Genomic DNA, 12,807 nt, shown 5'->3' with positions numbered 1-12,807 from the left:
TATCTTCCAGATAGACCCATTACAAAAGTGGGCTTACTAGAGGCTTAGACGGCCCGCACTAAACTGTTTACTCACAAAACATTCGATCAGTCGAGGCATTCAGTCGCGACACTGATGTTATTTTTGGCCTTCCTCCCGGAGAAGAATAATATTTTTACTTTTACCAATTTTCTTCAGATTTTTGGCAATTAGTCGGGCCTGCAAAAACACAGAACACCCAGCCTAGCCTAGTCCAGTCCAGTGAAGCTGCAAAAACATTATTATATTTGGCCAAAAATTTCCCCAGAAGTGCGGGGGACAAGTGGTGTGGATTTAAAAGTTCCACTGTAGTACAGTAAGCTGTACAAATAAAATAAATTATAGACCAATTTATAAACATGAGTTGTCGAAGATCGTCGCTGGCCCCTTCGTATGTCTAATGAAGGGTTCTGCTGGAATCTGTGAACCCCTTTGAATCAGCTCCCTCGTTCATCCATCGATCGTTATTCGTGTTTCTTTTTTTTTTTTTGGGTTTTGCTCGCTAAAGTGGGTATTAGCAAAATGCTGAAAAATTGCGACCCCGAAAAACGAAACGAAATGAAATGAAATCTTTAGCACAAAACGCCGAAAGAGGCTGACAATTAGAATTGTCTGGCTGGTTTTTTATGTTTAGCCATGATTATGGGTTGTGCTCTGTAGCATTTTGGCTGAGCAACATGAATTGGTCTTTTTTATTATCACTTTTCGCCCTGTCGACCGTGTGTTTTTTTTTTCCACCAACTCAGTGCTTTTTATGTGCTGGGCCTGGGCCTGAGCCTTTCGTAATTTCTTCAGTTTATAAAATTATAAAAATATTTAAATTACTTATAAGTAGTTAGGAAGTCGGTGATTACATAAATGCTCGATTGGTCGATTGGTTGGCATGCAAATCGCTTTATCCAAAAAACTCCAGGCCAGGTAGCGATCCCACAGATACACTTCTCCAACTCGGCTCGGAGTAAGTTTTCGGCTAGAGAGACACATGGCTGGGGCCCCATAAATCAAAGCCTCCAATAAATATTTGCGGGCAAGATTCCCCGTAGCCGCAGAGCCGTAGCCGTAAACGCGTAATTAACCCCATTCCCCGGCAAGGAGCAGAGAAATATGGCGCAAGAGTTAATGCACATTAAAGCTCATATATCAACCCCTACACAAATGGGAGGGAGGAGGACAATGGGCTAGCTGGAAGCTGGAAGCTGGGAGCCGTTGTCGCTCCACTCGAACTGAATCTGAAGCTGAAGCTAAGCGCTCACACAATGCTGCAAAAGTATCTTTAAGATGCACTTGAGCGGTCGACGGCATCTTGCTCGGTACTCACAATATGAACCAAACCCAATCCCAATCCCAGTCCCATCCCGTCGTGTCGGGTATATAAATATGTACGTATTTTATAAAATATCGCATGGCATATAAAAATGCCTGGCATTGTTTCAGCATCGACGTGTGGGCGCATTACTGAGCCCGCATATCAAATGAGTCCTGAGTTCAAATAAAAATAAAAAAAAACCATAGCATAAGCAATAGCAAATCACACTATCGAACAAGAACTGGTAGATTCAGGAATTCCAAGCTTGTATCTACCAAAAATATTAGAGATTCGAATGGAAGATACATATGATATATGACAGATAAAATCTGCCTCTGCCGAAGATAAATAATTGGTTGAAAAAATAAAGAAATAAATAAGAATGAGAATGAGAATGAGAATTGTAAATAAAATTAAGAGTGGAATTCACAGCGTAGAGAAATGTTATTTGTTATTTTGGAAAATCAAGGTATTCGAGGCATGTCACAGTTGGAAAACAAAAGAGTCAAAGTTATGCCAAGAATGCAATTTGTTGTTCAGTTTACTGAACGTGGAGGCGGCAATAATGTAATGCAAGTGCGCCTGACAGCTGCCAAGGAGCAGCATCCATTGCTGTCACACGCACTTTCCACTCAGCCACACATCCAGCCATATTCCATCCCATTTGGGCCACCACCCATATATCCACATATCCATATAGCCATACATTTCCATTGATGGCCTCCTTGGCCTCCAGTTCATTCATTAAGGCGCCTGCAATGATATTCATAACTGCGGCTCAGCTACTGCCACGGCAATTTTCTATTTCACCAAAAGATTATGAAAATTTTGGCCTCAAAAAAATCGGGCAGTCGGATTCGGATTCGGATGCGAATTCGCAACAGCAACTGCAACTGCTGCAACAGTGAGAAGCGCAACAAAATGGAAAATAACTGAAATCAGAAAACAAACTCTGTGAGCAAAACATAAATTATGCATTACAAACGTGCTTCTGACCCATTGCCATTTTCTAATTCAATTAAAATGGTTTTTGTTTCTGCTGCTGTTTCTGTTTGGCCAGCAGAGAGCCAAGCCAGGCTATTTGAATACAATTTCCCAAGGAGCCGGCCCGGGGGAGGAGCGATGTGGACTGATGGGGAGCGTCAAGTGGGAAAGTTTCTGAAAATGCCGCTGGGAAAGTTGGAGCACCCAGGGAAGCCAGAGAGCCGGGCAGGCAGACTACCAGACTACCAGACTGCCAGACACTAATTTGACATAGTTATGCGAGGCGAAATGAAAGCTGCAATGGGGATTTTGTGTTTCGGCCGTGGCCAATGCGCCGTATGAATAATATTTAAGAAGGAGGCCTGCTTTTTCTGCTGCACTGCCACTACAACGGCAGCCATCAAACAAACAAACATTAGGCCACTTTTATGGAAGCCTTTTGGCCAAGACAATTTCGGGCAGACAGGTACGCGAAATGTGAATATGGTCAGGATCATGGGGAGCTTGTGGCCAAACAAATAGATTACTATAGTGCCTAACTTAATTTGTGATTTTTTGGCAAATTAAGTTCTACTTGCTCTTTCGACAACTGGCAAATATTTTCGTAAAGAGCCATAGTTATGGCGGATGGAGTTGGCCCGAAGGCACGAATAGGGTCGACGACACACGTATGACATAGTCTGCCACAAAGTTGCCGGCACATGTCGAGTTAATGAAATTTAAAAATTCATAAAATATTCGCACCACTAGGCAAGCAGCCGTAGGAACTACGACAACGACATGTACAAGCCCAGTAGCAGCAACAGAAACAGCCAGAACGAAGCAGGAACTTGGCAAGTGTAACTCAATTAATTAATAACAATATACCAACAGCAGCAGCAGCAGAAGTAGCATTAACAAGAACAACAAACAAAATAATTAAGTAACAAAAGTTTCATATTTGCAGCGCCGCAAAAACAAAACGGGACAAAAACGCAGCAGCAACAGGAGCTAACAACAGAAATAAAAAAACAAAAAAACAAAAAAAAAACAGAAACTAACTAACTGAAACAGCAGCAACTTGGAAGAGCCGGGCAAAGTTTCCGAGCTCTGCGTCCCATTCCAATTTAGTGCGGAGTTGTTGCTCTTGGCGGAAAGTTTTTTAATGTAATTTTAAGTGGCATAAGTCGACAGCCGAAAAAGCACTAATAGGGAGCGGGCCAGGTGAATTAGAACAGCAAATTTGGGGCAGCAACCCGGAATGACACTAAACAATCCCCCGTTGGACATTTGCTAGTCGGGGTTTACGGCCAAGTTGGAATGGAGTAGCCCTATTTGCAGCATCTAAAATGGCATAATAGTGGCATTCAAACCGTAATATTGCCACTGTTGCAGTTGCAGTTGCAGTTGATGATGTTGCTGTTGCTGTTGCTGCCGTACATGCAACATTCATATGCGATATTTATGGCCAACAGCAACACCGACAGCAGTAGCAGCAGCAACTAAAGAAGTGGCTTAAATGAGGTGCAGTAGCTGCAAGTAAATAAACCTGAAAAATACGATGACGCTGGCAATGGCAATAAAAAGCACCAACATGTTGTTTTTCTTTGTGTAAAGGAATACTAAAAAAAAGATCCTAACACTTTAAATGGCCAACAGCTCTTAACGGTGTTTCCCATTTGCCAAGATCACCTTTTGGCGGGCCACCCCAACTACTAACAAAAAAAAAACAGCTAATAAAGTCAAGTGTTTGAATGCCAGAACCTAACAAAATCGAACTCCCACTTAGAAGCCTTGAAAGTAGTATATGCCACTGCAACAGCGGTGGCACACACAACAAATATCACTAAAATATATTTTGCATACAACAGTAGATTAGACGTTTTACGACAACTCGGTCGTGTTTGGGCCAAATAGAAACACTATACACAGTGGCCGGGAATCGGCTAACAGCTAACAGCCACTGTTAAGAGCCAGGCGGCATGCAACATGCAGCCACTGGGGCAACATGCATGGGGCAACATCACATGTCGCGAAAGGAATACAAGGGGGCGCAAATGTTGCCAAGCAGCAGCCTGTTGCCTGTTTCGAGGCTTAACCCTATTTTGGCCTAAAGTGGTTGGTATTAATTCTTTCTTAAACTCTGACTAATTTAATAATTAATATTACTTATATTGAATCTTAAAAAAGCCTACTTACTGGGACTAATGACTGATTAAATGAGACCCTTGATAACCGCCAATAATCTGATAACCCCTCATGAACTCGAACTGCAGTTCCCAGTGCAGTTGCGAGGCGAAAAGCGGAGAGCGAGAGGCTCGTAGGGTTAACTGTTGCCGGCTCGCATGTGTGCAACATTTCTCCTACTTTCCCCGAGCGTCGGAGAGCCGAGTGCCGTTCGCTGCTCTCGCCACCCACACACACACATGCCTGGCCGCTCATGCATGTGGGCAGGAAGTGCATGGCAGGCAGCATGCAGTATGGCCGCTCTGTGTGTGGGAGAGTGAGTGTGCGAGTGTGTGAGAGAGAGAGAGAGCGCGCACGAGAAGTGCATGTGAGCGCGAGAGTGCATACACGTACTTGTTGTCTGTCTGCCTGCGCTTTGTGTGCCGTATCCGTGTATCTGTGTCCGTGTCCGTGTCGGTGTCGGTATCGGTGTGGCGCTGCCGGCGTCGCAGCGCTTCGCGTCGTCGTTTGGAATTTTCAACCAGCCAACGGAGTCCCAGTGGCCAACTCCAGCAATCACTTTGAGTTTGAGCGCGAGGCGGTAAACATGTTTTAGAAACCGAGCTCCTCCGACGACGAAACAGTTAACCGAACGACCCACAGTCTCGCGAACGCAATTTTGCCAAATAACAAAAGTGCTTCAACGTTCAGAAAATAATTCAAAGAAAATCAATCACTTTATAAGAAGAAAATATATCTCAAAAAGAAACGTATCTATCAGTGAAAATCGCTAAGTGTTCGCATCGCACCTCCACCGCCAACCGCCACACAAGGATTACGGGCTAAACGGGCTGTAAAAAAAGCGATCGAAAAATGAAAACCAGAAAGTGACCAAGTTGTGCTCCAATACCGCATCCACCCACAACCTCAGCTACCAAGCTAAAAATTACAAAGTTTAAATCAGCCACCAAGCAAACCATCAAAATGACTAACTGCCTGTTGCTTCTCGTGGCCACCATCCTCCTCATTTCGGTGAGCACCACGCATGCGCAGCAGTGCGACTGGCAGTTCGGCCGCTCCACCATGGACATCAAGTGCCGAGTGCGGGCTCTGGAGGCGGCCGGAGCTCCGCTGGATCTCCAGGTGGCCGAGACGGCCAGCCGGCTGGAGGTCCAGTGCAGCCAGGAGCTGCTTCATGCCAGCGAACTGGCCCCCGGACTGTTCCGCAGCCTGCAGAAGCTGTCGGACTTGCAGCTGGATGCCTGCAAGCTGCAGCGGATTCCCCCCAATGCCTTCGAGGGCCTCATGTCGCTCCGGAAACTGACTCTGGAGAGCCACAACGCCGTCTGGGGTCCGGGCAAGACTCTGGAGCTGCACGGGCAGTCCTTCCAGGGTCTCAAGGAACTGACTGAGCTCCATCTGGGCGACAACAACATTCGCCAGCTGCCCGAGGGTGTCTGGTGCCCCATGCCCAGCCTCCAGCTGCTGAATCTCACCCAGAACCGCATCCGGTCCGCCGAGTTCTTGGGCTTCTCCGAGAAGCTCTGCGCCGGTTCCGCCCTCAGCAACGCCAACGGAGCGGCCAGTGGCGGCTCTGAGCTCCAGACCCTGGACGTTTCCTTCAACGAGCTGCGTTCCCTGCCCGACGCCTGGGGTGCATCGCGTCTGAGGCGCCTCCAGACCCTCAGCCTGCAGCACAACAACATTAGCAGCCTGGCCCCTAACGCCCTGGCTGGTCTGAGCTCCCTGCGAGTGTTGAATCTGTCCTATAACCACTTGGAGTCCCTGCCCTCGGAGGCTTTTGCCGGAAACAAGGAACTCCGTGAACTGCATCTCCAGGGCAATGAATTGTACGATCTGCCCAAGGGCCTGCTGCACCGTCTGGAGCAACTGCTGGTGCTCGACCTGAGCGGCAATCAGCTGACCAGCCACCACGTCGACAACACCACCTTCGCCGGCCTGATCCGCCTGATCGTCCTGAATCTGTCGAACAACGCCCTCACCCGCATCGGCGCCAAGACCTTCAAGGAGCTGTACTTCCTGCAGATCCTCGATATGCGCAACAACTCCATCGGCCACATCGAGGAGGGCGCCTTCCTGCCCCTCTACAACCTGCACACCCTCAACCTGGCCGAGAACCGCCTGCACACGCTGGACAACCGCATCTTCAACGGCCTGTACGTGCTGACCAAGCTGACGCTGAACAACAACCTGGTCAGCATCGTGGAATCGATGGCCTTCCGCAACTGCTCCGATCTGAAGGAGCTGGACCTCAGCTCCAACCAGCTGACGGAGGTGCCGGAAGCCGTGCAGGACCTGAGCATGCTGAAGACTCTGGATTTGGGCGAGAACCAGATCTCCGACTTCAAGAACAACACGTTCCGCAACCTGAACCAGCTGACTGGCCTCCGACTGATCGACAACCGGATCGGCAACATAACCGTGGGCATGTTCCAGGACCTGCCCCGCCTGACCGTTCTCAATCTGGCCAAGAACCGCATCCAGAGCATCGAGCGCGGTGCCTTTGACAAGAACACCGAGATCGAGGCGATCCGCTTGGACAAGAACTTCCTCACCGACATCAACGGAATCTTCGCCACCCTGGCCTCTCTGCTGTGGCTCAATCTCTCCGAGAACCACTTGGTCTGGTTCGACTATGCCTTCATCCCGTCCAACCTCAAGTGGCTGGACATCCACGGCAACTACATCGAGGCCCTGGGAAACTACTACAAGCTGCAGGAGGAGATCCGTGTGACCACCTTGGACGCCTCCCACAACCGCATCACGGAAATCGGAGCCATGTCAGTGCCAAACTCCATCGAGCTGCTGTTCATCAACAACAACATCATCGGCCAGATCCAGGCCAACACGTTCGTGGACAAGACGCGACTGGTGCGCGTTGATCTCTATGCCAACGTGCTCTCCAAGATCTCGTTGAACGCCCTGCGAGTGGCCCCCGTCTCCGCCGAGAAGCCTGTGCCGGAGTTCTACCTGGGCGGCAATCCCTTCGAGTGCGACTGCTCCATGGAGTGGCTGCAGCGCATCAACAACCTGACCACCCGCCAGCACCCGCACGTGGTGGACCTGGCCAACATCGAGTGCCTGATGCCCCACAGCCGCAGCGCCCCTCTGCGTCCCCTGGCCACCCTGTCCGCCTCCGACTTTGTGTGCAAGTACGAGAGCCACTGCCCGCCCACTTGCCACTGCTGCGAGTACGAGCAGTGCGAGTGCGAGGTGATCTGCCCCGGAAACTGCAGCTGCTTCCACGACGCCACCTGGGCCACCAACATTGTGGACTGTGGCCGCCAGGACCTGGCCTCTGTGCCACAGCGGATCCCCCTGGACGTCAGCGACCTCTACTTGGATGGCAACAACATGCAGGAGCTGGAGGTCGGCCACTTGGCCGGTCGTCGCAATCTGCGAGCCCTCTACCTGAACGCCTCCAACTTGATGACTCTGCAGAACGGCAGCCTGGCCCAGTTGGTGAGTCTCCGCGTGCTCCATCTGGAGAACAACAAGCTCACCACCCTGGAGGGCACCGAATTCCGCTCGCTGGGACTCCTGCGGGAGCTCTACCTCCACAACAACATGCTGACCCACATTTCGAACGCCACCTTCGAGCCCCTGGTCTCCCTGGAGGTTCTCCGGCTGGACAACAACCGTCTGAGCTCTCTGCCCAACCTGCAGTACCGCCACAGCCTCCAGGGACTGACTCTGGGCAGGAATGCCTGGTCTTGCCGCTGCCAGCATCTGCGGGAACTGGCCCAGTTTGTCTCCGACAACGCCATGATCGTGCGGGATGCCCAGGACATCTACTGCGTGGATTCCGGAATCAAGCGGGAGCTGGAGCTCATCGGCAACATGGCCAACGGACCCGACTGCTCAGAGCTGCTCGACGCCAGTGCCTCGAACATTAGTTCTTCTCAGGATATCGCCGGAGGCTATAGACTGCCCCTGCTGGCTGCCGTCCTGGTGCTGATCTTCCTGGTCGTCGTCCTCATCATCGTCTTCGTGTTCCGCGAGAGCGTCCGCATGTGGCTCTTTGCCCACTACGGAGTCCGTGTCTGCGAGCCGCGTTTTGAGGATGCCGGTAAGCTGTACGACGCCATCATCCTGCACTCCGAGAAGGACTACGAGTTTGTGTGCCGCAACATCGCCGCCGAGCTGGAGCACGGTCGTCCTCCATTCAGGCTCTGCATCCAGCAGAGGGACCTGCCTCCCCAGGCCTCGCACCTGCAGTTGGTGGAGGGCGCCCGCGCCTCCCGGAAGATCATTCTGGTGCTGACCCGCAATCTCCTGGCCACCGAGTGGAATCGCATCGAGTTCAGGAACGCCTTCCACGAGGCGCTGCGCGGTCTGGCCCAGAAGCTGGTGATCATCGAGGAGACGAGCGTCTCATCGGAGGCAGAGGATGTGGCCGAGCTGGCTCCCTACCTCAAGTCTGTGCCCTCCAACCGGCTGCTCACCTGCGACCGGTACTTCTGGGAGAAGCTGCGCTACGCCATCCCCATTGAGCTGTCGCCGCGCGGCAACAACTACACCCTGGACCACCACGAGCGCTTCAAGCAGCCCGTCTCCCCGGGCATGATCTTCCGCCAGGCTCCCCCGCCACCGGCCTACTACTGCACCGAGGACATGGAGGCCAACTACAGCTCTGCGACCACTGCCACCCCCTCGCCCCGGCCAACCCGCCCCGGCCAACCCGCTCGCATCGTTGACTCCATGCCCATGCCCATGCGCCCGCCCTCGGAGCACATCTACCACAGCATCGAGTCGGAATACAGTGCGTATGATCAGCACGAGGCGCTCTCCATGATCCCCACGGGTCTGATGCACCAGCAGCAGCAGATGCGTCTGCACCAGCAGGCGCAGCAGCAGCAGCAGCGCTTGTTGCAGCCCCAGTTCCGGGCTATGCCCCAGCAGCAGGCAACGATGCCGGTCGCCTCGGCGCCCGTACATCTGCGCAGTGGAAGCGGTCTAAGCCAGGCCAGCACCAGCACTCAGTCGACGGCGCAGGCCTCCACTTCCGCAGCAGCGCAGCAGCAGCAGCAGCAGCAACAGCAACAGCAGCAGCAGCAACTACAGGCAGCTGGCAGCAGCGAAGCGGCCAATAAGAACGGCCAGGCTTTCCTGGTGTAAGCTCCCTGGCAGTACAGCTGCCATCTCTTTCACCCTCGCACCACGAATCCTGCGCAGGAGCGGCCATCTTGAAGCTGATCGTTCTCTGGCGCGGAGGAAGAGGAAGCACAGGAGCATAATACAGGAGCAACCAACCAACCAACACACACACACAGATCCAAAACAAAAAGACTTTTTCGTAGGCATTTCTTGGACAGCAACATTTATATACATACACTCGTACATATTAATATATACATATATATATTTTTTTTGAGCATTTCGCCTTCGGTGTTCACGTGTTGTCGTTGTTGTTGTTGATGTTCCATAGCTGTGTAGCACTGCCAAAAAAAAGAAGCACACACACACACACAACATACAAATAAAAAACAAAAGCAATTAGACACCAACACAGAAGTAGGGGAAGACCAGAGAGCATATAGAATACATTACCTTTAATTAATTACCATAAACGTAAACGTAAAGAAACAATTACTAGAAATGTTGCAAAAACACTTTCAAATTCAATGTGATATATTAATTAACTATAATTAAATCGGCACCAGCATCGGATTGCCCCTAACTGTAATGCATAGACCTATGTAGTAGTTCTAGCCAGGCGATAAAAGAACGTAAACCTAAAACTAAACTAAACTATTGTTAACTAAAACTTAAAGTAAAGCTAAACACACAAAATACCATACACACGCGCACACATTCGTTTTGCATCAAGTTGATATATTGATATATGATTCGAATCGTGTTTCGAATCGATTCATTCATCCTAAGCTATAACTAAAACAATAACTAAAATCGATATTTGATAATTAATTAATTGTATATAGATCAATCGCAAGAGCAACCACATTTAGAGCACTTAATGTATTTATGTATCGTACTGTATAGAGATGATGGAACTAAATTAATTGAATTAAATTTACTTAACGATGAAATGTATTATTAAATTAATTATTACAATTACATAAAACCAACCAGAAGGATATATCTGAAAGAAAAAATAAAATCGAAAAAACATTACAAAATATTAAGAAAAATTAAATCAAACTCTTATCTATGGGATGGGCTGGGCTATTCTATTCTATCTATTTCCAGGAAAAGAGAGATAGGAATTAATTAAAATTACTGTTTGGAAGGATCCTACAAAGGACTCCTGCTGGGCCATTCATGCATCTGACATTGTTCCCAGGAGGGGAAAAAAATGTGATTGTGACAAAAACTAAAACGATTTTATTCGTTTTCATTTGACATTTGCTGGGCGCCGAACTACAAAGGCCACAATGGCGATGGGAACTTTAACTAAAATCTAAATACAACTGAATTTTGAAAAGCGGCCGAAACAAAGCAAATGCCCCGAGTTAATTGCTTGTAAATAATTATATATAAATAAATTAATGGAAACGCACTCAAACAAACACTTTGCATATGCCACTATGCCGCAAGAGTCCCACATCCGCGCACACACTTGGACACTACTAAGCACGCACACTCGTTTATGTAAATTATTATTTGCGAAATTATAAAACAAAATTAAAATGCGGTCCAGTGCGAAAATTGTATTTCGCTCATTTGCTTAACTCGGCATTTGCAATTGCATAATTTTTGTTATTTTTTTCGCCCCTATTTTCATGCATCGGCAGACCGCAACTCTATCATCAGCTAATATTCCGACCATCGAAAAAAAAGGGCAATAATAAAACTAAAAGGGAAGGAAACAAAAACCCATTTAATAAATTTAATGTAGATGCCTGGCCAAACAACTCTATTTGGCTAATTTTCCGCAATCGACAAAACTTTGCTCTATCGACAGAACTTTAACTCCAAGCCCCTGAAACTTTAATAATTTGGCCGAAGAGGAGCGCTTATTTATGGCCAGCATATTGGCATGTGTCTATTTCTGGTCTAGCCCTGACACTTTTTTGGCAAAGTCAGAGTCAGATCCGCCGCCAAGGATCCGCCGCAGTCAGCATCGTTGCCAAAAAGCCGGCCAAAATCGATGGGGATGCACTACTCCGTGCACTCGGGGCATGCAATTGCATATTTTATGAGCGAGAAACTTTTTGTCATGTAATGCACCCGCTCCTCAACTGCTTAGTGCTTACTGCTCACGGATGGCGCACCCACATCAATGGCGAATTAAGTATGTCAATTTGCGGAATATAGAAAAAGGAAAGCCAGAATCGCAGCTGGAAAAGCCAAATCCATCCGAGGCGAATGGCAAAACAAACTAATTGAAAATCAATAAGTAGCTAAACACAGCAAGGAAAATGCAGGAAAGTCTGGTGGCAGCTAGTGGCAAATTTAATGGCAAAATGGAAAGCGCTTACACACGCAAACAAAAAAATATGTATGTAGTTATAAAGAGGTGGCGCTCAGGTTATTGGCTTTGAGCGGAAAAACCCTTGACCTTTGTGGGAAAATCCCAGCCGAAGTGCAAACAACAAATGACAAACAATAGTTTCCAGATAATTGAGATTTAATTGGAAGTGTCTCCAAGGTAAAATAAATAAAAAAAATAGGAAAATTGTTGGAGTCCTTTGTCGTGATACTTGAAAACTTTAATTTTCAAACTTTAAAGACAAACAATGAAATCTCTTGTGATCTCAGAAAACAGCTCAATCAGCTAACCTAATTTCCATCATTAATATCTTATAAGTCAAACTACTGAAATCGATTTAAAAGTTTCACGGAGCGCCTGCCACCCACCCAATGTCATTAACTTGCCACTTGCTCGGCGTCTTGACCGCCTGTGTGGCAAGCTCCTTTTTTAACGACACCAGCTAGGCGACCAAGGCGATGGCGGTGGACGCGTTTGCAAAAATTGAACAATATTAAAAATGCATTTATGCAAATTTAATTGCAATGGCTCGGTGCTTGCATCAGCCAGAAATGGCGGGGCGAACCAGAAGAATAAATGAATAAATGCCATTAACTTGTTGGCCGGAGTCGAAGAAAATTGATTTGTTTAATAATTAAAACATGCAGAATGCATGTGTAAGGCAAATCACTTTCGAGCCATAAAAGGCATTACCAGACAGTGGCTGATACACACATATATGTGCCAGTAGACCATTAACGTGTTCGCCTGCCTGTCATAGAGGTATTTGCAATTAATGCCGCCTGACAGGCTCCCGATTAATGGCCGACATTTCTAATGTCAGTCCGGTCGATGTCGGTTTCGGTGGAGAGTGAGTGGAGTTACCTTTTGATAAAGCCAA

General features: G+C 48.3%; 1 protein-coding gene across 1 annotated transcript; it reads left to right on the top strand.

The window, feature by feature from the left end:
* Nucleotides 1-4,975: 4,975 nt before the first annotated feature.
* Nucleotides 4,976-10,231, top strand: LOC6494606 (toll-like receptor 7). Its single transcript, XM_001959985.4, has one exon. The coding sequence runs from the start codon at nt 5,438-5,440 to the stop codon at nt 9,590-9,592; it is 4,155 nt and encodes a 1,384-aa protein (XP_001960021.1). The 5' UTR covers nt 4,976-5,437; the 3' UTR covers nt 9,593-10,231.
* The last annotated feature ends 2,576 nt before the right edge of the window (nt 10,232-12,807 follow it).

This window comes from Drosophila ananassae, chromosome 3L (assembly GCF_017639315.1).
Source record: "Drosophila ananassae strain 14024-0371.13 chromosome 3L, ASM1763931v2, whole genome shotgun sequence".
Lineage (NCBI taxonomy): Eukaryota > Metazoa > Arthropoda > Insecta > Diptera > Drosophilidae > Drosophila > Drosophila ananassae.
This window is presented reverse-complemented; position numbering and strand designations above follow the sequence as displayed.

Bases quoted from the DNA above. Each gene is read 5' to 3' on its own strand.
- LOC6494606 (XM_001959985.4), top strand. From the start codon at position 5,438: ATGACTAACTGCCTGTTGCTTCTCGTGGCCACCATCCTCCTCATTTCG.